Below are 27,324 nucleotides of genomic sequence, written 5' to 3'. Positions count from 1 at the left end.
GCACTGGATAGCTGGCCAATCAGAGCACACCTCGCTTTTTCAGACCGATGAGCTTTGTAAAAATCGCCGCGTTTCAGAAAGGCGGGGCATAGAGGAGAAACAATAATGTACAGTATGTGGAAAATAATGTGTTTTTTGAACCTTAAACCGCATAAACACATTTCATTACACCAAATACACAAAATAATGTTCTTTTTAGCAACATCATATGACCCCTTTAAAAACCATTTTCATTCACTGAAAGCTGAAATAAGGAAAAAATGAAAATTAGAAAGGTTGTCTTTGCAGCTAACTGAAATAAAGTGATTTTATGTAGAAGTATTACAAATACTAAAACTAAAAATTAAATAAAAAGATAACTGGAAATATATAAAAAAATATATAAATACATAAAATGGTGATGGCATATATCAAAATGACTACAATTTTAACTAAAAGTTCAATTAAATGAAAATGTAAAAAATAAAGGCTAATTCATATTGATAAATACTATAACAATATAATTATATAAATAATACTAAAATAATGCTGGTTCATGACATAAAGCATGTAATATAGCACAGAAGCCATAAAGACTATTTTGTTTGTTTAATATTTGCAATTAATAATCACATTATTTACAATATTTATTTAAATTTCATTTCTGTCATCAAAAAGTAATTATTTGCACTGGCATAAAATGAGTTTAAGTTGAAATATGCAATTACTAAAACTGAAAATATAAAAAATAAAGGCTAATTCATATGATTAAATACTTTAATATTATAATTATATAAATAATTCTAAAATAACACTTGTCTGTTCATCACATAAAGCATGTAATATAGTGCACAAGCCATTTTATTGTTGTTTTAAAACATTTACATTGCTACAGATATATATGAAAATGATTATATTAATAAAAAGCATACACTAGTGTATATTTCATAATAAATTGTCATCATAAATAATTTTAGCACACATTCTCCAACACATTGTGCTTACATTAACAATGGGTTTATGATTCTGAATCGCATCTTACAGAGCCAGACTTCTGACTTTCAGCATAAAGTCTGGTCTACTTTGCTGTTTATTTGGCCAAAGAACCACCCACTTAGACAGGAAGAAGACCGTCTGACTGACATGTGAAGCAACCAACCGCAGTTTGTTTACAGGATGTTTTGGAAACACTAATCTATAATAGATGATACCACATCAGCAAGCTGAAGAAGTGATTAAAAACCTGGGCACTCTGAATAACATAAATGGTTTGGAAGCCAGCCAATCAGATTGGAGCTTGCGGTTTTAGCCAGCTGTTGCCATTTCTGTGTGCATTATCCATCAGATGGCCCGTGAACGGTCCATGGGCGTACCGTCTGAGGTTTAGACTAGTCTAAGAGTAACTGGGTAGAAATGTTTCACATGCTCTATAAAGTTTTGAAATATCTGTTCATCTCAGCACTCCACCCAAAGCCAAGTTGTAATTGTTATTTTCCTGCATGTGGTGCATTGCATCAACCTGCATATGCTTAATTATTCAGTCTGTCTGGTATGTGATGCCTTCAGTTGTATAATAGTGCCGCATTGTGTCATAACAATCCTAACCATCCACCCTTGAAGACGCATTTCTCTCTTTGTCTTTCTGCAGAGTGCAAGTTCCACTGCACCAATGGCAGATGTCTGAAACTTCTCTCGCTGATTTGCAATCATCTGAATGAATGTGGAGACAACAGTGATGAGGAACACTGTCCTGCTGCTGTACCTCCACCTCCAGACACCATCCAGTGTAAGTCCATCCACCCACATCTGTCTCAACGTCACATCTGCATCTCTGACAGGTGATATTGCATCAGTGTTGGGGAAGCTACTTGGCTACAGTCAAGCTACCATTAAGAAAAAATATAACCAAATGTTGCTGCATACATAGAAGGGATTTAGGTCAGTTAGTGTCTTTAAATTCAATAATTATTAGATTATGTGGTGCACAGTATTTATGTGGCATAAAGGACTGGAACAAATAAAATCTACCCTAATTTATTCACCTGAATTGAAAACAGTGCTAGCGACCGCAGTATTTCAATATTTATTTCACTACAAAAAAGATTTGGTGAATCAAGGTTTCTTTCTTTGAACCAGTATATTAAGTCCAAACCAGGGTTGGAAATTATCGGGGGCCTGTGGTAAAAATGTCACTAAAATGACCAAAAATGCCCCACAAATTCGAGATAAATGGGCAAAAATGTCCTCTGCATAATTAAACTAAATCTATTATGGCTGTCGCAATTAAAATTAAATGTGAAAATGGTCAATTTGTGGAAATACATTTAAATCTGCAGACATTGCATCGGATTGCTTTTACACATTGTTTTTGCAGAATTCTGTGCACTTGATAATTCTCTCATTATAAACAACAAAGTGCATATACTATTTAATTAATAGCTTTATTTCACTATGCAGGGCTTAAAGTTCTCCGGCACCGTGCCGGATCTCTGGCGTGCGGCGTTTGGCTGCGGGAAAAAAAAGATCCTACATTTAAAAACACTTGTTGATATCACGTTCAAGTTCATGAGTTTGCCTACCAATGGTATACGAGGAACACAGCTTTCACTCTCAACCAAACTAACATTACTAGCCAATCAGAAGTTTTTGCTCTTATAAACACGAGACGCGCATAATAGTATCCAATTGCAGAGTCGCAGCTGATGAATGGAAAAGAAGCCTTGGTCTCGAGCGCGACTCAGAGTAATCAAGCCATCTCCATAAGAACGATATGATTGCCAGAACGAATTTATCGGGATTTTTTGAAAAGGTCCTGTTAACACATGATCTCTTAACGGCAATTTACCAGTAAAGACTGTATGTGTGAAAGGGGCTAAACTCTTCCTCTGTATATGCGGTGAGTTTGGGTTGCTTAACGTTCATCTGCGAAAACTCACTTGATTTTTAACGTAAATCATTTAAACCTATGCCAACACAGGAGAATGCATCAACATATTTCTAAATATGAGATTTATTGTACATCGCGATTTCAAAATAAAACTTTCCGACTTTGCATGTGGCCAAATATTACAATTAAATGGATTTAAAGGGGTCATCTGATGCGATTTCAAATTTTCCTTTCTCTTTTGAGTGTTACAAGCTGTTCGTGAATAGATAAGATCCCTAAAGTTGCAAAGACTAAAGTCTCAAACCCAAAGAGATATTCTTTATAAAAGTTAAGACTCGTCCACACCCTCCTAAAACGCCGCCGTTTAAACACGCCCCCACATATCTACGTCACTGTGTGGGAAGATTTGCCAGAAAGGCGGTGCATAGAGGAGAAACAATAATGTACAGTATGTGGAAAATAATGTGTTTTTTGAACCTTAAAACGCATAAACACATTTCATTACACCAAATACACAAAATAATGTTATTTTTAGAAACATCATATGACCCCTTTAAACGTCATTGAATCACATGAAACATCACCAGGCCGTTGGTGCCCTCTGCAGGTATTTGTTATAATATAGGCATATTACATTATGTATTCAGCAGTGTTGTTCAATAAAACCATGTACTTGGTTTTGATACTTTATTTGAGGCCAATTATTATTGCCTCATTGTTACTTTATATATAAATATAGTCCTATTAAAGCCTGTTTTTCCACTTAGTTACTAAAAAATATCAGATTACTCACTTGTCAAAATAATCAGTAGATTACTTGATTAGCAAAATAATCATTAGTAGATTACTTGATTAGCAAAATAATCATTGGTTAAGCCCTAGATTAGTTAAAACATTTCAAAATACAACTGCATTGTTTTACTTTTTGTGATTAAAAGACAAATATTTTGTCATTTGAAAATTTCTTAAAGTATTAAAACATTGTCTCGTTCTACTGAACCAAGTATCTGCATTTTTTCTCACCTTGTGAGCTAAGTGGATTGTCACACCCCAAGTGTCTATGAGCGTGATAAAGCTCATAATTTTCCAAGTGTATGATATAGCTTTCATTCTTCAGGTCAATCATATATTCATGAAAAAAAAATCAGTTTTAATAAGGAAAGCGATAACTTTGCCATAGTATCCTTTCAAACGTTAAAGTTGCCACAGTCATTGCATTCTTTGCATGTGCTGCACTTCATTTGTACCATTTTGTTTTATTAGTTTATTTATTCGAATTTGAAAGATAATAACAACATTGATTGATTAGTGAGATCTGATTTTAGTCCTTGAAAACCAAAAAAGTAGTGCAAGTCCTTGAAAATCCTGGAATTTTATTTTGCAGTATCTGTACGAACCCCGTTTAGAAAGCGATAACTTTGCCATAGTATCCTTTCAAATGTTAAAGTTGCCATAGTCATTGCATTCTTTGCATGTGCTGCACTTTATTTGTTCCATTTTGTTTTATTAGTTTATTTATTCGAATTTGAAAGATAATAACAACATTGATTGATTAGTGAGATCTGATTTTAGTCCTTGAAAACCAAAAAAGTAGTGCAAGTCCTTGAAAATCCTGGAATTTTATTTTGCAGTATCTGTACGAACCCCGTTTAAGTTACCAGATCTTGGACCATTTTAATGTTTTTGTTGTTGTTAATTGAACTGAACTGTAGTTTTCTGTAGTAAACTGTCTTTGTATATTTCCTATTTTATATTCATTTCTTTTGAACAAAACAATTTCAGAAATTTCATGTTTTAGATTGTAGGTCATCTTGGACATGTCAAGGACAAAGCTGACTAGCAAAACTTGATATCAAAAGCATCCTAAATGTTACATGTAAAACACCTAAATGTTTGCACCATATTGTAGTGAGTAAACATTCTTGGTATTGCTGTTTCAAATATCCCACCATAATCTGTAGTCTGAGCCTATCAAGGGCTAATGGCAATGGCAGATACATTACTAGTTAGTTTCTTTTTTTGTTTGCCAAATAACCCTGTGTATGTGTCCGCCCCCACAACCCCCAACCCCCAGAAAAAAGTTCAGTTTTTTTGCTTTAACCCCTGACTATGGAAGCCCGTTTCTGCCACTGAATAAAAAAATATATATATATATTTGCGCCTGTTTTTTCCTCACAATTCTGACTTTTTTTTTTCTCAGAATTGCGTAATATAAACTTTTCTCATTTTGTGAGATATAAACTTGGAATTGTTTAACAAAAAAAAAACAGAATTGCAAGATTTAAGCTCAATTCAGAAATTCAAAATTAAACATGCAATTGTAAGAAAACTTTTTCTTTCATAATTGGACTTTATAACTTGCAATTGCAAGTTCATATCTCACAATTCTGAGAAAAGAAGTCAGAATAGTGAGAAAAAAGTCAGAATTGTGAGATAAATTCACAGTTGTGAAAACAAAATCTGAATTGTGAGTTTATATCTTGCAGAAAAGTCAGAATTGTGAGATAAAAAGTCACAATTACCTTGTTTAAATTTTTATTTTGTGGTGGGATTGGGCTTCCATATTTCGCTAATCATGCTAATCACTTGATCAATAATCACTTCAGTGAATATTACGAGAGTTTTTGCAAACTTGCGCTAGACTATGTTAATGTCATGGACCGACATGTTTGTGTTGTCAGAATATAATGTGCCGCTTCCTCAAACACAAAAACGGTTTATATGTATTCTATTAATCGACATTAATAATCATTATTACAATATCAAGAGCAACAATTGACAAAATTGCTTTTTGTCATTATATTGCAGTCCTGTGAGTTCCTGTTTTATTAAATGTATATGTAATTTGAAAAAGTCTGTTGTCATTGGTAACATTTTAAAGTATTCTGATTGATTGACGCAAATGGTTAAATTTAAGTGTTTGACATTAAAGACAACAATCATACAAATAATAAGGTAACTATAAAAAATGCCCCTGGTTAACAATTCCAGGGGGCAAATATTGAATGAATCAGACTCATGCTACTGGAGAGCGACAGTCTACTGGAGTGTTTGATTAACATCACAATCGGTTGCAAGGCTGGGTGTGCATTATAAATGTGACATAAAAACAGCAATATAACACTTGCTTGTTGGGAAAAAATGGCTTGTTACTGGAAAAGCTGCTCTATTTTGAAAGCAGCTGAACTGCTGTTACGCTACTGAAAACTGTAGTTAGTTTTGTGGTGTCGCCCAAATCTCCTTGCTGTGTGTTCTGTGCTGTTGTCTTTGCTGATCCATCCTGGTTTATTGATATTTTGTTCAGCATTATGCCACAAAATGCTGTGTGGTGCAGTTATCTTACCACAGTTATGCTAGAAACATACTGAGCACAAGTGTGAGAATGATTCTTCTGCTGAGGAATACGGTTCATTAGCATAACTGTAGATGATATTGCAGATATGTTGACTTGGTGCATTAAAACTGAATTTCAGTTGATGTGCGTTAGCTGTTTTATAATGAAACTGGCTTATCAGTAAGATTTGAGACTTAGAAGTGTTCATTATTGCTGCAAATAACAACTGTTTAGATAATCGATTCATCTGTCAAGTTTTATTCTGGTTTAATCAAATATTACTCCACAGTTTGCTCGGGGCTCTCCATCAAGTAGTGTACAAATTGAAGTATGTAATGTATACTATGTGTGCAAACTGTTTTAAAATATAAGCTAAAGGTTGCAGTACTAGCAGAAGAGCATTTCAAATAACCAAAGTTACCAAACCACAAACTAAGCAAGTCAGAGGTTAAAATGCGCTAGAACACACACATCACCTCCTCTAAACATGTCAACATTCAAGTCTACTAAACATTTTTTCTGGGATTAAATGAGTTCTGAAATAACATTATTTGGGTTGCAAGGATCTTTAAACTCAACTATGTTTAACAACAAATATCATTTGATTAATATGATTGCGCAGTATGTTGCAGAAAGTTTAACAAAGACTGCAACATTTAGTCATTCTTTGCTGCGATGCATTGTTTTAAAAATGGGAAATTCTTGTATTTTAAGAATATAACAGTAAAATGTACACTACTGTTGAAAAGTTTGGGTTCGTATAGGTTTTTTTTTGTTTGTTTTTGAAATAAGTATTTATGCTCACTCAAGACTGCATTTATTTTATAGAAAATACAGTAGATTAGAAATGAGAAATTGTGAAATAATATTACAATTAAAGTAACTTTTATATTTAAATATTAAAAAAAACTAATTTATTTCTATGATCAAAGCTGAATTTTAAGCATCATTACTCCAGTCTTCAGTGTCACATGATCCTTCAGAAATCATTCTAATATGCTGAATAAAATTGTCTAATATGCAATGTTAAAAACATGTTTTTGCTGCTTAATATTTGTATACAAACAGAATTTTCAGTATTCTTTATAAGTAGAAATTAGAACAGCGTTTATTTGAAATCTTTTGTAACAATACAAAATTCTTTTGATCATTGATCATCTTTTGATCATTAAAATGTACATTTGTTAAAAACTGTTGTTTTATTAGCAGTTATTAGCAATTTCATCAAATTTGTGCATTTTAGATTATCACTTTGTACTGAGCTGTCTTTGAGTTTAGCATTTTCTTTTTTCCATTTGAAAGTTGAATTCATCTTTATATTTGACTCTGTCAGCATCAGTGTTAGACTGGTTGTTGTTGAAGGTTGAACTTTTTGTCGCGTTATCCTTTGCTAGCACACTGCATTTGTGTGTTTGTTGAACAGGAGCTTTTACCGAATCGGTTTGTGTAGTTGTTTGTATGACCTTCCCCTTCCATCCTGTGCATGAATGCGTGCCCATAGGTGTGTGAATCTGTGTTTGTATGTGGACGCTGTTTGTAGATGAATTTGTGTGCTTTAGCTCTCTCTTCTATCTGTGTACACACACACACAATGGCATTCTCTGTATACACACACACACACACACTCACTCACTCACTCACTCACTCACTCACTCACTCACTCACTCTTTCTTGCTTGATGTCAGTAATCTTACAAGGCCAGTTAACATGAAAGCATCCAGACAGACGGTTAACTCTTTTAAACTTCAACAAATGTGTTCAAGGTTCATTTTTAGGACTGAGTGGAATTAGTTGGTTTTTATTCAACAGTGCTGTCCACTCCATATTCTATTGAGCTCTGCTTCACTTAGTCGCATCGCCTCTGATATTTATGTCTTTGAAAGTCATCGACTCTAATAGAACGATGTAGATGAGATTGTTTCTTCATGGGAACAGATTTGGAGAAATTCAGCATTATATGACTTGGTCACCAATGGATGCTCTGCAGTGAATGGGTGCTCCACTCCATATTCTATTGAGCTCTGCTTCACTTAGTCGCATCGCCTCTGATATTTATGTCTTTGAAAGTCATCGACTCTAATAGAACGATGTAGATGAGATTGTTTCTTCATGGGAACAGATTTGGAGAAATTCAGCATTACATGACTTGGTCACCAATGGATGCTCTGCAGTGAATGGGTTCCGTTAGAATGAGAGTCCAAACAGCTGATAAAAACATCACAATCATCCACAAGTAATCCAGTCCACCAATTAATGACTTAGTGAAAAGTTTTCATTTTTGTAAACAGTGCTTGATCTGTGCATATTTCTCTCCTGATTCAGATGAGACGACTTTTTCCCTGGAGAAAATAATATGGATTATAGACTCATATCTTAGTTTTGAAATTAAAATACCTTAAGGATGGATTTGTTTCTTACAAACATGCATCTTTTCACATTAACTGATAGACTGGAGTGGTGTGGATTACTTGTGGATTACTGTGATGTTTTTATCAGCTGTTTGGACTCTCATTCTGACGGCACCCATTCACTGCAGAGCATCCATTGGTGAGCAAGTGATGTAATGCTACATTTATCCAAATATGTTCCGAGGAAGAAACAAACACATCTTTTTTATTTTTGGGTGAACTGTTCCTTTAATGATCTTGTTTCATTTCATATGAACTAGGACAATTAAAGTGGTTCTTTCGTTTGTTTTACAAAGTTTTCTACCAACATTTTTTTATTTTACAGCTCAGCTTTTATTGGCCGTGTCCATTTCCTCCCTCTTTCTCCTTCCCCAGCAGCCATCTCTTCATGAACACTCCCCACGTTAGGATTGCTCGGTTTTGGGTGCTTTATTTAACATGCTTTTTTCTATTTTTTCCCTGCTGTCTGCTGAACAAGGGCCGCTCTTTACCGATGGAACAAGTCCAACTGCTGCACTTAAAATATTTAGCAGTCTGGGCCGCATGTTAATGAAAGCGTCTGCGGCTGGCTGCTATTTTAGAGACACCTGTGTGCACCGTGATTGAATTTTCAGAGGCTGAGGAGTGCTGATTTTCGTGTCGAGAAAGAGACAGCGAGCGAGAGAGACGCAGAGGAGGCAAAACGAGAGATGGGAGGGGGGGAGTAAAAATGATTTCAATTCTAATGGCCACGGCGGTAGCGTAGCTTTCTCTCAGACAGATGGATCATTAATATGGTCTAGACGCTTGGTGTCTGGGTGAGTCAGGGGGCCCTGTACGAGAGGGGTCTTCACACTACACTACCCCACCCCCACACACACACACACACACACACACACACACACACACACACAACCTTATAAAATGATTAGTTATGTAAATAATATACAGTATATCAATTATCATTGGATAAGCCACTTGCGCTTCACTTGCTGTTGCTGTTTCTTTAGAGCTTCTTGCGATTCCAGGAGTTTGTATGTGTAAAATGTGCAAAAAGAAAGAATCCCATCTTTTGTTGGTCAGGTATGTCTCTGTCTCTATTTCATGGCAGGGTTAACGTTATACCCTTGATCTAGCCAGGTAGATGAGGGTTTAAATGAGTCTGATTACCTTTCCTGCACAGATGCAGAGCAGGGCACACCCCACAACACACACACACACACACACACACACACACACACACACTGTGAGTGGAGAAAATAAAAGTTTGTTATCATACGCTCATCAGACAGACAGGAGGAGGTGGTGACTCTCAATATCACATGGGTTTTGGGTTCACTGAAGAGCCACAAGGTGGAAACAGACTATATAAAAATGGTTGTTAAACAACATCATTGTTAAACATTCTGTCATTATTTTCTCACCCTCATGTCATTCCAAACTTTCTTTATTCTCAGAATAAAAAGAAGAGACACACACACACACACACACACATATATATATATATAATCACTTTACGTACCCTTTAATTATTCCATAAACATATGGAATAATAGTTTTAATATTATTATAGAAGAAAAGATCGGTTGCTTCTTCCATTACTTCGCAACTTTGAGGCTGGCAAAGTTAGTGTTAACTAATGTCACAATTGTATAACTTATAATATGCACTGGCATAGTTAGCACACTCAAAAGTATGTACATTCCCATAAGAAGAAAGTATATGCCTGTAGTTCAAAATGTAGTCAAAGCAAATTGATATGATGCAGCTGGTGTCTGGAGACAGTCTGATCTCGTCTCTGGCTTCACTTCTGAACACATTTATTCAACATGTACTTTGTCACTGCTATGCTGCAATAAACAGCTTCATCGAGATCTTCATCATCCTCATCACTTTTTCTTACATTTATTATCATACCTGATTTCTGTTTAATAGCAATTAATGAGGGATCTGTTAAGATTTATAGAGTTTCTAATAACAATTCCTTACATTTATATAGCGCTTTTCTAAGCACTCAAAGCGCTTTACATTGTCAGGGGGTTTCTAGAATATTTAATTGTTCATATGGTTATCTTTAGGCCATTTACTAAATAGTTGCCAAGCAATGTGTGTTTAACAGCAATTTACAATGGATTACAATGAAAATCATTCAATCATACCATTGTGAAAAAGAAGTCTGTTAATTGAACTGAATGTGCACTTGTAGTGTACTTCAAAACTATATATATTTTTAAAAACTGTACTTGCAGATAATAATATTAATGAAATAAAAGACAGCTTAAAGATAGAGACACTTTCATCACTATGCCAGTGATAGAGACACTTTTCATCACTAACTATGCCAGTGCATATTATAAGTTATACAATTTGCCATACAGGCATATACACTTAAGTAGACTTTTAAAAAAGTGCACTTCATAATAATGCCAAATTACAATTTTACTTTAAGAAGTTTAACATTTTAAATCATGTTTTAATAATATTTTGTTGTGCTTTATTTGAAGACGTATTTATTTTCATTTGCTGACTAAAATACTAAAGCGCATGTAAAGTACTTTATTAATTTTAACTGTATTGTGTTTTTAATATTACATTTGCAAACTAAATTGCAACTTCCTTTTACAAATGTACAATTGAAAATATATTTGAATAAAGACACATTAAGTTTTAATAGAAATTACATTGAGGTATATTTAATATTTAGTACAATCGGCAGTACAATTTAACCTTATTTCAAAAATCAATAGAAGTAATTATGAAATTGCATATAAAGATGTATGTAAGTCCTACTTAAGTGGGTCAAAAACACTCTGAAATTCAGCTAATTCTATTCGGTATAAATATAAACTGTAATATATTTTCGTATAATTGCAATAAAGTGTCTAAAAACGTTACATGCAGTTTTCACTTAAGTATATTATTTTTAAGCTGCAGTCTGTAACTTTTTTTGGTTAAAAATGATCAGAAATCAATTTTTGAGCAAGTACATAACCAGTCAGTGTTCAAAACTATCTCCTTACTTTAGCCCGATTCACAACGGTACGCTTATATTATTGTTTTCTAATTTGAGTGGTACTGCTAGGAATTCGCCGGAAATTCGAGCATGCCGCTGCGTCATTACGTCACGTCTGTAAACATATAAACATAAAAAACATAAAACATAAACACAAAAATCCATAATAGGGGCACTTTAACAATTTGAGAACAAAGTATAACAGTAATAATCATTTGCACGGTTTGATGTGATATGAGCTAAGTGATCGTTAGATTTAATCACCATTGGTAGCGCGATTTATTGTAATGCTTTTTTCCTCAGTTGGTCAGAACAGAAGTTGCAGACTTGTTACTTACTCGTTCAGATGATATCACTTATCCGGTGTATACCGGCAATATCCGGTGAAAATTCTCATTTGGGTCATATATTCCAAGACGTAGGCTAGAATCTGTGATTCCGAAGTACAGTGAATATCCACTCCGGTGCGGTGACTGACTGCCACACATACTCTTCAGAACATTAGATTCATCCGCGCTGGAGCCGTGCCGGAGCACAACCCACGCACAGAAGAAAATTCTGCAAATAACTGCAATTGCAGGTTTCAAACAGAGATGGCGACAAAGAGGCAAAACTTACAGACTGCAGCTTTAAAATAGCATTATTTCTGTAATAAGTACTCATTTTAAAAACATGATACGGTGTACTTTTTCACAAGGGTATTATAGAGTTAGAACTGTTTAATATATTAACTCCCATTAACAATCTGCTGTGTCATTAGTTGAACTGTTTTTAGTACAACACTATGTCTTAATGCGGCGCTCATGTCGTAAGATGCTGAAAAAACAACCGTGACCAAAGACATCCATCTACTGCATGTGTAAGTGGACTAACAATTGAAAAATAGCGCAGATGGAACACAAGAATGTGCCCTGTGTTAGCGGAGGAAAGCATCTGTGGCCAATTTCCCATAATGTATGAACTGTCTTTACTGTATTATCCTATAGGGAACTTTGGGAGGTGGAAATATCCTGACTGACGGTGTGGTGCACGGACACACAAAAAGAATCAAAGCATCGGGTCTGTCTGTGGGGTGTAATTGGAGTGAATTGAAAAGCACTGTCAGTGTGTTCTGTCTGTCTGCTGCGCGCAAACAAACACTCATATCCTGACCCGTGCAGCCTGCGGAGAGCAAGAGGATTTGTGTGCTTTAGAAAGAATAAATCCCAAAATATAAGACAATATGAGACATACAGAACACAAGGGAAGCTAAAACCGCATTATCAAATCAAATCATCGTCTCTTTTGCATTTGCAGTCTCTTAAATGTAGGGAGAGGTTTCTGAAAAATATTGCATGTTTCAAGATGTCTGCCTGTTGTTTGTCAGTCCGGTGGAGTGGGCCCTTAAATATTTTTCTGCTCCCTCCCTCTGGCAGTTGTGCGCAGAGTGTGTTCATGTGTTTGGGGGAAGGAAGTGAGTGTGTCGATGGTGAAGTGCACGCTACCGCCCTCTCTCTCTCTCTGCAGCAAACCCCAAAACAGTCAGAGACACCGCATCAGCAACAGGAGGGACGGCAGACTGCAGATACTTGGTTTTAAAGCTAGAGTCTGCCTCAAAACCTCCGCTTTTGGTTTAGCATGTTACTGTTTGGAAGTTATCTAATCTCACATGGGACGAATGAAACGGAAAGCTTTCATAGAATGAATAAAGTTTCTAAAGAGCGAATGGAACGTCATAGTCATCTGTTCGCTGTTGTTTCTGAGATGAAGGAAGAGAGAGTGTATTTTCTGTGCGAGAAATGAGAACATTCCTGCAGCTGTCAGCTGATCTTTGGGTGTGGTCTGTCGTCTACAATCAGACATCTCCTATCAGCACTTATTCGGCTGAGATCAGTCTTTTAAATTATGTTTGCGTTACACTTATTAACTGTGATTTCTTGTAGTGATTTGGACAGGATTAGCATCTCTGTAGCTGCTGCAAAGGTGGAAGTGTCATATGCTCTGAATGCATGCATTTATATGTGATTAACTGTATAATTGACGCACTTTCTACCCAAAGATTGTTTATTAGTGTTTTCTCTGAAAAATTCCAACCAGTTTAAATAAAAAAAACTGTATTTACATCTATCCATCTATGGAAAAAGAAAGACACAGCTCACAATGTGCTGCATAAAATTCTCTATATGGTTCATTCTGTTCTCTTTTCTTCTGTCTCACTCTTTAGCGAAGAAGAAATGACAGTCAAGGAGATGTGTCATGATCTGAGGTCACAATCGTGTAGCTGAAGCTCTAAAGGTTGCTAAAAGCCAGGCGAGACAGTCAGTAAGGACAAACCTGGGCGTATGTTTCCCCCGGTGGATTGCGTGTGGCTTTTTTACAAGTGGTTTTACTTACCATGAGTGTCCTGTGAGGAGCGAGAAAAAGCGGGAGAAAGCTGCAGATGTTTAGACTGCACTCTCTAAGAAAAGTCTGTAAAAACAGTGCCCAGTGTAAACTGTGTTAATATGAAGGAATTTGCTGTATTGATTTTCCACAGGAGTTTTACCATATTTTGCATTATGCATTATATTGTGTTGTGTTTTAGGGCTGAAGGAAAGGTCTGTAAACTTAACGGATAATGTCCTGGCAGAATTATTATTATTTTTTTTTTACCGATTTCTTCTTACAGTGTGATATGTTGAATGTTTTATGTATTGCCTACATGTCTGTAAGTGACTCAAGAGTTCAGGCCTGTGGTTTTCCCCCCGTTTTTCCCCCTCTGCTCTTGTAGGAAGTTGTGTAATATTTTGTCTCGTTCTGAGTGTTTGGGTTTTTCTCTGGGATGGGCAAAGGAAAACATGCACATGCAAAAATGCATATGTCGCTTACAAAGTTTACAGGGTTGTGCACCATTCAGAGTTGAACTGGGAATACCTTTTTTAATTTAATGGTTTGAATTTATTTTGAAGTATAATTAAAATGGAAAGCAATTCAAATTCAAATTTTTAATTAAACAGAAAAGGAAAGTTTGTCGAGAAAAACTTGAATGTTGACTTAAAGGCTTGTCTGAAAGTTTAAAAGGATAAAATGGATGGATGGATGAGCGCATCAATGGATACATAGATACATGTGTAGATTTATGGATGGATGGATAGATATATGAAGAGGTGGATGGATACGTGGGTAAATGATTGATTGATTGATTGATTGATTGATTGATTGATTGATTGATGGATGGATAAAGGATGTATGGATGAAGAGATGGATGGATGAATGAATGGACAGATGGATGGATTGACAGACGGACACATGGATGGATGGAAGAAAGGATGGATAAAAGGATGGATACATGGGTAGATGGATGGATGGATGGAGGGACAGAAGGATGAATGGATCAACGGATGAATGAATGAACGGACAGATGGAAGGATGATTGGATGGATAAATGAAAGAATGGATGGATGGACAGACAGACAGATTGATGGATGGATGGATACATAGGCAATGATTGCTGAATGGATGGATGGACAGATGGATAGATGAACGGATGGATGGATGGATTGACAGACGGACACATGGATGGATGGATGGAAGAAAGTATGGATAAAAGGATGAATGGATACATGGGTAGAAGGATGGATGGATGGATGAATGAATGGATGGACGGAGGGACAGATGGATGAATGGATCAACGGATGAATGAATGAACGCACAGATGGATGGATGGATACATAGGCAATGATTGCTGATGGATGGATGGACAAATGAACAGCTGGATAGATGAATGGATGGATTGATGAAGAGATGTATGAATAAATGGATGGATGAATGGATGAACGGATGGATGGATGGATGGATGGATTGACATATGGACACATGGATGGATGGATGGATAAATAGCCTAGTTGGGTAGATAGATGGATGGGTAGATAGGTGGATGGATGTGTAGATGGATGAAGGGTTAGATGAATGGATGGACAAATAATGTTACTGACTTAGTAACCTGTAACTTGAATACATTTGTGCAACATGTAACCAATACATTTTGTGAAATTTTGTGAAGTTAATCAAATATTTACTGGTAATTGTACCCCAGCTGTTACTGACATTACATCATGAGTATTAAATGCTGCAAATGATAACAATTTTCCATCCTTTTTGTTTGTTTGTTTGTTTGTTGTTGTTGTTGTTGTTTTTTGAATATCCTCTTAAATACACAAGATTGTGGAAATAAACTGGGTTGTAAATGCCATTTCAGGTTGACAGTGCGTAGTTTACCAGCTAGCGCCACTCATATTTTCCTCAAAACATGTAAAAAGTCTGGTTTCTCTTTTTTTTATTCCTTCCATTCTTGCATTAAAGACTCCCCAGAGCTATAGTTTAGGTTTGGTCTGTAAAGTCTGTAAATGAATAAAATGAGGTTTTGTGGAGCTCTAATTGGAAACAGAGCTCAATAACAAAAGTCCAAGTTCAAGAGCAGCTACTCAAACAGAAGTTGTGGAAAGTGTGTTAAAGGTAAAAGTGTGTGTGTGTGTGTGTGTGTGTGTGTGAGAGAGAGAGGGGTTCAGTCTAGAGCGAGAAGTCAATAGTCTGAGTCTGTAAGTCTGGTTAATGAATACCGCCCCCTCAGGGTGATCCCTTCATGTAAACACTTCATCACAGCGGCAGCGAGAGACTGCATATCTCCCAGGGGCACGGCTGCTCGCCGCCCATGACTTTACAGCCTATCAATATCTCCCATCCTCAGGTAAAACACACACACAAACAAACTTGGCAGGCTTGATGCAAACCGACTAGAACCTGCGTTTGTATTGGTTTGTTCCAGTCTGATTTATTCCTGTGTGTTTGGCCTTTCTTCATTTCTAGTCTTTAGTAGCTCATTTTGGGGTATTACCTTAGCTGATAGTCTAGTTAGAGAGAGAGGACTAATGAGGATTACATTAGTCAATGCTGACTGCAGCTACTCTAATCACTACTAATCAATACTGTTGCCTATTCATGTGTAGTACTTCACTTGGTGCGTGTGTGTGTGTTTTGAGCTATAGTTTGGGTACAAACTTGTCTTAGCTAAATCTGACAAGCCGTTTCTTTCTTTTTTTAATTTCTAAAAATGCCAAAAATAAATAAATAAATAAACAAGCAAACAACCAAGCAAATAAATAAATAAATAAATAAATAGTAGCCAGGTAAAGCTATGTATACTCGTTTCACTATTCTTGTTGCCAAATTTTTGAAAATGGCCTCACATACACAGTAAAACCACAGTAAAACATCAAATTGTGATTTACTGTCTTTATTAATTAACATTTTTACTTAAAATCTAATAATAAAAATAAATAATTTCTGTTAAAATATTACAATGAATCAATACATGCAATTTTACTGTAAAACATTCTACTAATAAAATTGTCAATGTCAGAATTGACATATATCACAGTAAAATATATTTATTTCTTTATTTTGTTTTTTTTTTTAGGAAAAAGTATGAGTCATCTTATAATTTATGGTGACAATTTTGTTTATAATCTATATACATAGTTTTATTATTTATGATAATATTTAGTTTAGTTAAAGAACAGGTTATTAGTTATTGTTATAGATTTGTGATGCGGATGTGAAGTGTTTTATTTTATGTTATTTACCTGAAGTTTATTGTACTATTGTTTATTGTACTGTTTAATTTACAGTAAGAAATCAGCAGCTGTGGTTACCAGAAAATTACTGTAAAAAATACTGAGATAATGTTTCAGATATTACAGGATGGCATATTGGCCTATATTTTATAATAAAGAGGCAGTAATTATGTGTGTATATATCATTATTTTATAATGATATAATACTAAGACCAAGCTATTTGAAATACAATAAATAAATAAGTATTTTTATAGTAAAATTGCATATATATATATATATAATGTGATGTTAAACCATTTACAGTTTAAGGTAACTTACAGTTAACCAATTAACACATTTTACTGTAGCATTTTTACAGTGTTCTTTTTTTTTTTTAAAGCGCATGTTATATAATGAAATATACGGTAATAAACTGTATACCGCACTAAAATGACATCCTATAATGCCTAAAAATATTATTCCTAATAACTTGAAAAAATATATATTTTTACCTAGTTTTTACTGTAAATTGAACACTAGTTTATCTCTTAAGTTACATGATTAGAATCAGTTTAATTAAAAAATGTCAATGTTCTCTCTAGTGTATCTGTTCAAGTGTGTGTGTTTGTAGAAGTGATCCTGCTTCAGTTAGTTCAATTTGTCTTGTCCCCAACGATATTGTGCAGATACATAGTGTAATACATCAGTCTGAAGTTCCTGGCTGCTTCCATGAATATACGGCACGTTTACTTGTTTGGCTAGACATCAGACATGGTGCAGCGCTTGGTCTCACTGTGATGTTGATCTCTGCTGATGTGATGGCTGACGGCAGTGTGATTTAGACTTCCACCTGAGCAATCACAGGTGCTGTGACGGAGCCAGACGGATGTGTCTGCGTCTCAGCTGTAAGAAGCTTGGCCTCCAGCAACAGACTCTATGAGTCATCCCTAAAGACACTGACAGGCATTGAAAGGAGTCGTCTGTGGCGTGAGCTGATATTGTAAGAAAGCTTAATTAGTATTAGGTAACTATGAAGTCTGTGCCATGTGATTTAATGTAAAAGTTTTCAGTTTTCCTTTCATTTTCCTTGAAGTTACTGTCATGTGTTGTGTTTTGCTAAGGCATCTCTATTGCTCATACTTAGGTGTTTGCACAATTATAAACTTTTGACATGTAATCATTTGCGCTTTGGACATTAATGACACCATAAATCATGTATCCAATTATCGGACTTATTTTTCTCTGGCTGACAAGTCATGCAAAATAGTATGAAGTGTACGTTTTTCTAGGTTTTATAGTTATGTCACCCAGTAACATTTTTATTTTTTTTAATTCAGAGGTTGTCATAAACTCTTCTTATCTGTCTGGCCTTACCGTGACCGTCTCGTACAGGGAAAGCTCATCTCACCGCAGACTGTCTTATCGTTGTAAATATCCTCACACCTATCTGTTACTGCAACTCAGCCTGGAACACTTCAAACCATCAGCGAGAGGTCACAGGCGAAAGTAGGCCACAAACACAGGTCACTCTTCCCACATTCAAAGCAATGCAGTGGTGCCATGAGCTCAGAGGCTGCCAGAGGGCGCTAAAGCAAAACCTGCATCTCTTTCAGTTTCAGACATAACAAGGCCAATTTTAGCTCTCTAGTCTGACAAACAGTTCTTAAAAACGACAACAGTTAAATGGCGTAAACGTTTCATCTTCGTAAACACGACTGAATTAGGCCTCATGTCCTTTGTTTCTGAGACATAAACATTTATTTGTTTTGTCTTTTCACACAGATAGTGTGTGTTTCCTTATTTAATTTAGAGTTAGAACATTGGCCAGTTGTGTTGGGGCATCACAAAAACATGTCTGGGTCACTTTTTACATCAAAGTCAAAATAAATAAATAAATAAAATTAAATAAATAAATAATTTTCAACTTTTATACATGTAAAATACACATCTTTAGAATTTTTTTATTTCTCATTATTATTCTCAGTAGTGATTATTATTTAATGTAATATATTTTTACAAATTAAAATCAGTATAGAGGCAGTGAAAGAAATACTAAATACCAAGTATAAATACCAGCGTTGTTATTGTTAACTAAAACTATTAGAAATCATTTTCATTATTTGTAATAAAGCTAAATAAAATAAAATATTAGAAAAACCTGAAGATTTAACCAAATTTAGAAATGTTGCCGTGGCAACTAACTGAAATAAAATAAGTTGAAGTTGAAGTACTAAAATGTAAAAAAAAAAAAAAGAAAGGTAAAATTTTAAAATAAAAGCTAATTAAAAATATGAATAAATACTATAATAGTATATAAATAATATTATAATAACACTGATAAACAGTTTAATTTAAATAATATTAAATAAAAATATTAATAATAATAATAATTTTAACATGACAGAAATTAGAATTTGTGTCAAGTACCCAAATGCTTAAATTGTCATGAATATAATGTCACAAAAATAGTAATGACAAATTAATAGTTCTGAAATTAGCTTGATTTATTTTTCTTATAAGAAAATTATTTTGATTTAGAATGAAATATGTGCTTGGCCCATAAATATAACAAATTTAAAATATTAAAGCATATGGCATTCATTTTAAACTTTTCAAGCTAAATATACATTTTCAGAATAAGTTTTCAGTCATATTCCGGTTGTCAAACATTACTACAATTGTAGTTTTTCTGGAGGAGAACTGCTGCATCCAAAAAGCACCGTGACATCAGTGAAGTGATTGGTTGTCATAAAAGCTCTATAATCCTATTTGCAGATGACACTTGGTGTGATATTTTGCAATGCAATGCCATTAAATTCTCAAATTAAGTGCAGCTTACGTGTCCAAACACTTTTGGGGGTGCACTGCGTTTCACAAACTCAGTTTACTTCACTTTGCCCACTCAGCCGGACATTCCCCACACCAAACCGCCCTCTCTCTCTCTCCACCGCCATTGTCAGCGCCAGTCTCCCCTCCCACCGCTCCTGTCTGTCTGTCTGGAGCTGCTCCCCTCTCGGAGGAGGAGGGAGGCGCAGGAGGAGGTGGGCTGTGAGCCTGAGACCGTCACAGAAAGCCATTCTTCTGAATGAAAGCGAGAGGAAACGACCGTCAAGATGCGGGGAACGTATTTACCGTAGTCTAGCAGCAGAAAATGCGTCGACGAGTCGCGAGAATGGCGTGAGACTCTGCTGTGGAAGTGTTCCTCAGTTCATGTGAGGGCCGCGGCCGGCGGCTCTCTTCACCCCCGTCCCGTCATTCCCCGAGCCCCCATGCGAAACATCACGGTCCAGGACAGCAGCTCCAGCAACAACAACAACAACAACAACGCCAACTCCAATGACACATGCTCCTGCAACTGCACCCTATCCCAGCCACAGGGAATGGATATATGTAAGTAGGGCGTGTTTTTCTCAGCCGTTTTTGAATGCGGAGGGAATGGAACGCTTCTCCCAAAACTGTTACATTTGGTCCATTTTCGAACGCGGAGCAAGTAAAAATAGAATGTTTTAAACCTGTGATGTTCACCGTACTCGACTCACCCTGGTGACAACACAACAGTTTGAGATTCAATCATTTAATTCGGTCCGCATTCGAAAATATTTCAAATGTAACTGTAGCACTTCCGAATCCGTTATTATGGCACCAAGCGGCGCGAATATGTCAAACGCGAACGTATTAAAGATTCATCTGAATATGAATGCCATTCTCAGGTCGAATTATTGCAGTATTTGACCGTTATTTGTCATTATCTCACTTGCACACCTATCAAATTTGGTTGTGGCGTATTAAACTATTCGTTCCGCGCCCCCAAAATAATACGTGTTTGTGAGAAACGACTTTTTGATAAGTCTCTGATGTATTTTAAACCGTTTGACCAATTCAATATGATAATTCAAATGAGTGTGGCTGATGACTTGGGCGTCTGGGAGTGTTTGGCACTGGAACACAACTCGATGCATCAGTTGAATATTGCTGGTGTTGCTGTGGGGGCTGCGCACAATATGGCAAGTCGAATTAACATTTATTCCTTAAAACTAGTGTCTGTTTTGTGTTACATATGCCTTTTTTCTTAATTACTAGCAGGTGATGCAATAGTGATTAATATCCTTTCAATCGGGGACCAGTGCTTATTTATTAGCTACTAGCACCGATTTAGGAGACACTAGTATTTAAAGAAGCTAGTTGCATTTCGTAATTCATTATGTACAGTTGCTTTTTTTACTTGTCATTTGTATTTTGATTGATCAGAATGGCTACTTTACAGTTCAGTTGAAATTGTATTTTTTCTCATATTATTAAAGTCCCCCTGTATAGGGCTGTTGCGGTGAGGGAATTTCCCTTGCGGTAATTTTGAGTGGCTCAATAGTGCGGTATGCGATATTATCGCCATACACACACACACACACACACACACACACACACATATATATATATATATATATATATATATATAATCTGTGTGTTTATGTGTTACGATATAACTAACGAGGTCATATTCAGAAACCGATGAATCCGAAACCAAATAGTGTTGAAACAGGAAGTGAAGTAAACAGAAGAGAATGACAAAATAACGGTCCACATAACAGAACATAAACCTGACAATAAGATCGTTAGGCTACCGTTAGCCTATATGTATAACAGTTAGTTCTGATCTGATCTTCCAATACAATGGCAATGGCAAGTGGAAATATTGGTTTAATTAAGCCATATGTGTTTGAACCAGAATTAAGATGGTATGCTCAACATAAGCAAGGAGACTGATGGCTATCTTCGTGAGGTAACATTATCTGTTTGCGCTGGTTCATACACGGATAATGACTGATAAAACAGTTTTTACTAGCGGACAACTACAGTGGATACTGTAACATTCGTTAAATTCACTTACTTGACGATGTTGTGTCCTCAAAACGCCTTGAAGCCTCAAATGCATCGAAGTTTGTGATTCCAAATCGCGCCTGCGATCAAATGCGTGTGACACGCGGATGTCAATGCGGGAGAGGTGCGTCTGACTTCGGGCTACTTTTACACTGCTGCCGCGGGTTATTATTCAAGTTAGCGGTTCTAAATACAAATAAATAAGCGCTAACAGCACATGACATCATGAAAATAGGGGGAAATATTAACAGTTAGCGAAAGATCTACAGAAAAAGTATAACTGTTACCGGATTAACCTGGCTGTCTTCTCACTAGACCCGCTGCAAAATAGATTGGCACATGGTTTGTCTAAAAGCATATTAAAAACACCACATAGACAAATAGACAACATTAAAAACTTGATTTTCACCACAGGGGGACTTTAAATTAAAAGTGTAGTTCATTTGGCTTACACACTGGTGTGTAATAAATAAGCACTTATATCTATTGAACTCACACCAGGATAACTGGTATAGGTACTAGTAACTATTTTAACAGATACTTAGCATTGTTGGAATAAGTTGGTATATAATGAATAGTTACTACTAAAAGTAGTCACTTGGTAATAATGTAAATTTTTTTTAAGTACAAATGTTAAACCAGCTTGCCATAGTGCACACATTCTTTAACTCTATTCCTTCTGCATGGTTCCCAGACAAACACACCTCTCGTTGTCCAGATGCGTTTATTCTCACCATTAATGTAGTTAATGGTCAATCACATTTTTCATTAGCATTTATGCTAAACATATGAATTGCATGTAGTTAATGTGATATTACTTTGTGGATCTGTTTGCAATTGCGTCTTGTTGTTGTAACTATAACATGAAAAGCTGCGTGGTAAAGTGTGTAGATCTCAAAGATGTGTGTACGTCCGCTGGCGTTATTGCTGGGAATTGGTTCACTGAAGTCTGGAGCGGGCAGCCAGTCAGTCAACCCTTCCCCCACTTCAGCCCAGACTGTCTTACTCAAGTCCGGCTGAGACTCTGGGCTGTCTGAATCCACAGAGGACAAAAGGGCCTGTCATAATCAGTACTCGCACTGGCTATTTCTGCCGCAAATGGGATGAATTATTAAAAGTAAACCTTCATATAAAAGAATCGTCCCTCTTCTCAAAGCCCCTTGGTAGACGGCACTGATGTCTTGACCCAGAAACTTTTCATTTGCTCATGAACTTGAATTGATTTCTGTTCTGTAAGATGTATGATGCATATGCAGTGTCCTTCGGCTAGTGAGGACTGCATAAGAAAGAATCAGAAAAATGGGAAAAGGTTTGTGTGTTTTGAAAAAATAGAGATTGGAGAAATTAGATGGGTTGATAGATGGGTGAATCTCATGAAAACAATAGATTTTTCACCCTGAAAATTCTTGAAAAAAGGACGAAATATTATGCATAAAGATGAGTAGATGGGTGAATCTCATGAAAACAATTGACTTTTCACCCTGAAAAAAAAAAGTGAAATTATATTTTGAATAAAGAACTTAAAGCACCATTAAGAATTTTGCATTGTTTATCGGCCAATTGAAATTTGGCTTTATTTTTATGACAATACCCCATAAATTTGCATAACCGCAAATGCGAAAGGCTGTTTTACTTTAGAGTTATATATTTTTATTTAAAAACATTAATGTACATTTATAACGCTATACTTTTTGTTCAATTACTTTGGCATTAAATTACAGAAAACTAGTTAATGCTGCTGTGTGAGTGTTTCTAATACAACTGCTGAGGGAATTAGTGCAAATGTTACTTCTTTTTCTCTTCTATATTATTCTATATTTTTTTCCTCTTTTGCGAAGTCATAAAAACACTGTCATGGATCCTTTGCTATGCTGAAGCAAATGTGAACACAAAAATTACATAATTTATTTTTTTTAATTTTCCATTTACTACTATAGAAATTTACCCAACTATGACGACATCTGCTTCTGAGAGCTCTGGAAATGTGCAACACTGGAAAATTCTCAACACTGTAATACAATTTTTAAAAGATCTACATAAATTAAAGACTTTCTTATTTGCATTAAGACAATTTATTTTTTATGAAAATGTCACAATGCAAACAAATTGAATGGTCCTAAAATCTAATTTATTTTCTTTAAACAAAATATAATTATTTCATACTTTCGATTTTGAGAAGAAATATGACCTATACTCATTCTTGACAGTTTTCAAAACATTCACTTTTATTTTTATTATTTGTTAGGATTAATTTTCCCTACTCGTGCTTGATGGCACAAATTGTGTGTTCCTTGTTCCTGAATGATAAAGCATTCCAATCCTATACTGTACAGTATATATGATTGTGTGTGTGTGTGTGTGTGTGTGCATGTGTCGGCACTTGAGTGTGAGAGTGCATTTGTGGGTTTCTGTGTCTGTGCTGTTCGGGACAGGCCATGCAGACAGTGGAATGCCTGGTGACTTGGCGCTCAGATTATTTCATACTTTCGATTTTGAGAAGAAATATGACCTATACTCATTCTTGACAGTTTTCAAAACATTCACTTTTATTTTTATTATTTGTTAGGATTAATTTTCCCTACTCGTGCTTGATGGCACAAATTGTGTGTTCCTTGTTCCTGAATGATAAAGCATTCCAATCCTATACTGTACAGTATATATGATTGTGTGTGTGTGTGTGTGTGTGTGCATGTGTCGGCACTTGAGTGTGAGAGTGCATTTGTGGGTTTCTGTGTCTGTGCTGTGGTGTTCGGGACGGGCCATGCAGACAGTGGAATGCCTGGTGACTTGGCGCTCAGATTCTACTGCAGTGCTGGCTGTATTCAGGCCTGGAAAACCGGGGGAGCCAGTGACACAGCAGACACACACCAAGTCTCAAAAAGGACACTTCTTTCAGGGCTCAGCATTCAAAACTTGCCTGTATAATTCAATATGAATCAATATGAATATGATTCTAGGAGTTTCCTTCCCTCTCGTCTTTTCCAGGTCTGGCCTCGAATTAGCCATTGTTCTGTCTGCTGTTTTAGGCACAGTCTGCGTCTGAGGTTTTGCGAGCGAAAGGCTGCTTATCTTATCTGACAAAGGCCTTACACCATACGGCTATTTCTAGTGAAAACAGAACCCGGCTATTAATAGTGCACCGTGTGGAACGGCACTGTTGCATAGCTAGTTGTGCTGCACGGCAAAATAAATGCACGATCGTTGCGTCTTTCTTTCTAGCTCGCAAATGGCTGCACACACAGGGTTGGTGTAATCCATTTCCAGTGGGGCAGCAGCCAAAGTCAAGCACCAGAATGGAGAAACCGGATATTGGACTGGCATTCGTCTCACTAGTGCGCCGCAGCTCGTATGTAACGAATACGCAGGGGACAAAAACACCATCCTCGTCAATATCTGATCTCGGCATCAATTTGGCACCTTTTTGATTTTCCACTGGCGGGCCGAAGCTTGGCCCGGGCTGGAGGGTGAGGCCTGAGACGGGACACAAGAGTCGAGTGTTTATTGTCAGAGGCCAGAGGTTCTGTCTGTGTTGTTAACTATTTATTACAGATGCTGCCTTTAGAAATATGGTAGTAAAAGTTGAGCGTGGGAGGCTGTTGTGTTTTTAAGCTTTGAAAGCTCCAATTTGTAATTTTACATACTATGTGCAAATTTACTCTTCAAACAATATTATATTATCTGTATATTCACCAAATATTGGCCTATCAATAACAAAAAAGTAGTAGTGGTAGTGATTCACATTGTGTGTGCAAGTGTTTGTGAGCAGAGCAGTTGTGTGAAGTGTGCGAACACATAGGAGAGATCAGTAATTGCCTTGTTAGAGAGGTGTCAGTCAAACGACCCCGTGGGCCCTAGCGCTCTATCCAATACAATATGCACGCTCTGTTCTGCTCTTCCTCTTCAGCGTGGCTCCGGGGTAGATTCAAGGTCACACCCCTGCCCCAGTAACCCCGGGCTGGGCAATCAAAACTGGACTTTACAGGCCCAGCCCGGCCATAACAGCGCTTCATCCAATAATCTAATGCACCTAATGCACGAGCGGTGTGTGCGAGTGTGATGAGGTCACACCGGAGGTCAGCTGTCAACCCCTCCTGCTAATCTTTGTATGGCCTGCTCTCGCTCCGAGGAGTGTGTGTGTGTGTGCTCGGTGTCATGTCAAAAGGGTTTTAAGGCACACAGGGGGTGGGTTGGCCTGCTGAGGGGTAACTAGATTCATCTTTTACAACAGTACTAAAACGAAACGCACTAAAACGCACCATTCCATTTCCGTCAGATCATTAAACCTGCCGAAGATCCACTCCACCAAGATAACAACCTTGTGCTAATGAAATGTGCCTCTTGGACTGCAATTGAAAAACGTCTGTCTTTGTGACTGGCAGGAACAGTAGCCTTCCAAACAACAAGCTGCTTATAATTATAAGTAGTTCAAAGAATACTGACAAGCTACATTATACTACAAGCTACTTACAAAAAAAAAATATTTTGTGTATATATGTAAAAATATTTTATTCGAGTACATTTTACAAGAAAGTATATTTCAGTCTTTCTACTTCAAAATGTCATGTTTTATTCAATGCATTACTTGCCGTTAGTGGTCGACCGATATTGTTTTTTTGACAGCCGATGCCGATATCTTGGAAAGCTGGGGGGCCGATATAAAGCCGATATAATTTGTTTTTCATTTTAATTAATATTTACGATATAATTTGTTTTTAATTTTAATTAATATTTAAGAAATTTGAAATAATTTGACAATGGATTAAAAAATAAATGTGTAAAATAAACATACTTATACTTTAGATGTCAAAGTATTTTTCACAAAATAAATAAATATTTAATAAAAATATAATTAAAAACGAAGTAAACACTGTAACCAACAAGGCACTCAGTATTCTGGGAAGTTTGTGTGCATTGGGAATCATATTTTTCAAATAAAGCCAAGGTAACACTCATTTTACATTTTACAGTACACAGAGAAAATGACATGAATATGACAGTGGGTAAATGCATAAAGCGCAGCATAATTTGAAATCACGAGTTTAAAGTTTAAAGCATTCAATTCACACGGACCGACCGTCACACAGAGAACACGCGATCATGCAGGATACAAATGCACACTTCACAAGATCTCACAGCTGGATTCGACTAAGTTTGCAAGGTTTGTGAAATTAAATGTTCATTAGTCATTCAAAGATTTGTTTAAATGATATAAATGCATATTTGCTGAAAGCTGACGGCAAACGAGACAGTATTATAATGTTTGCCTTTCTATTACTAA

At 36.2% G+C, this 27,324-nt stretch overlaps 1 protein-coding gene across 3 annotated transcripts in view; it reads left to right on the top strand.

Annotated features, from left to right (window-relative positions):
* LOC107668709 (low-density lipoprotein receptor class A domain-containing protein 4-like) overlaps window positions 1-27,324 on the top strand; it is a 100,739-nt gene that overhangs the window by 49,107 nt on the left and 24,308 nt on the right. For 2 of the 3 annotated variants that reach the window (XM_016460677.1, XM_016460676.1), the window contains one exon: window positions 1,628-1,765. In XM_016460677.1, coding sequence (XP_016316163.1) covers window positions 1,628-1,765 — 138 coding nt within the window. Of the gene's footprint in view, window positions 1-1,627; window positions 1,766-20,129; window positions 20,562-27,324 lie in introns of those variants that run through there. The other variant, XM_016460678.1, reaches the window with a different exon arrangement.

This window comes from Sinocyclocheilus anshuiensis, unplaced genomic scaffold (genome assembly GCF_001515605.1).
Source record: "Sinocyclocheilus anshuiensis isolate Anshui unplaced genomic scaffold, SAMN03320099.WGS_v1.1 scaffold108, whole genome shotgun sequence".
Lineage (NCBI taxonomy): Eukaryota > Metazoa > Chordata > Actinopteri > Cypriniformes > Cyprinidae > Sinocyclocheilus > Sinocyclocheilus anshuiensis.
This window is presented reverse-complemented; position numbering and strand designations above follow the sequence as displayed.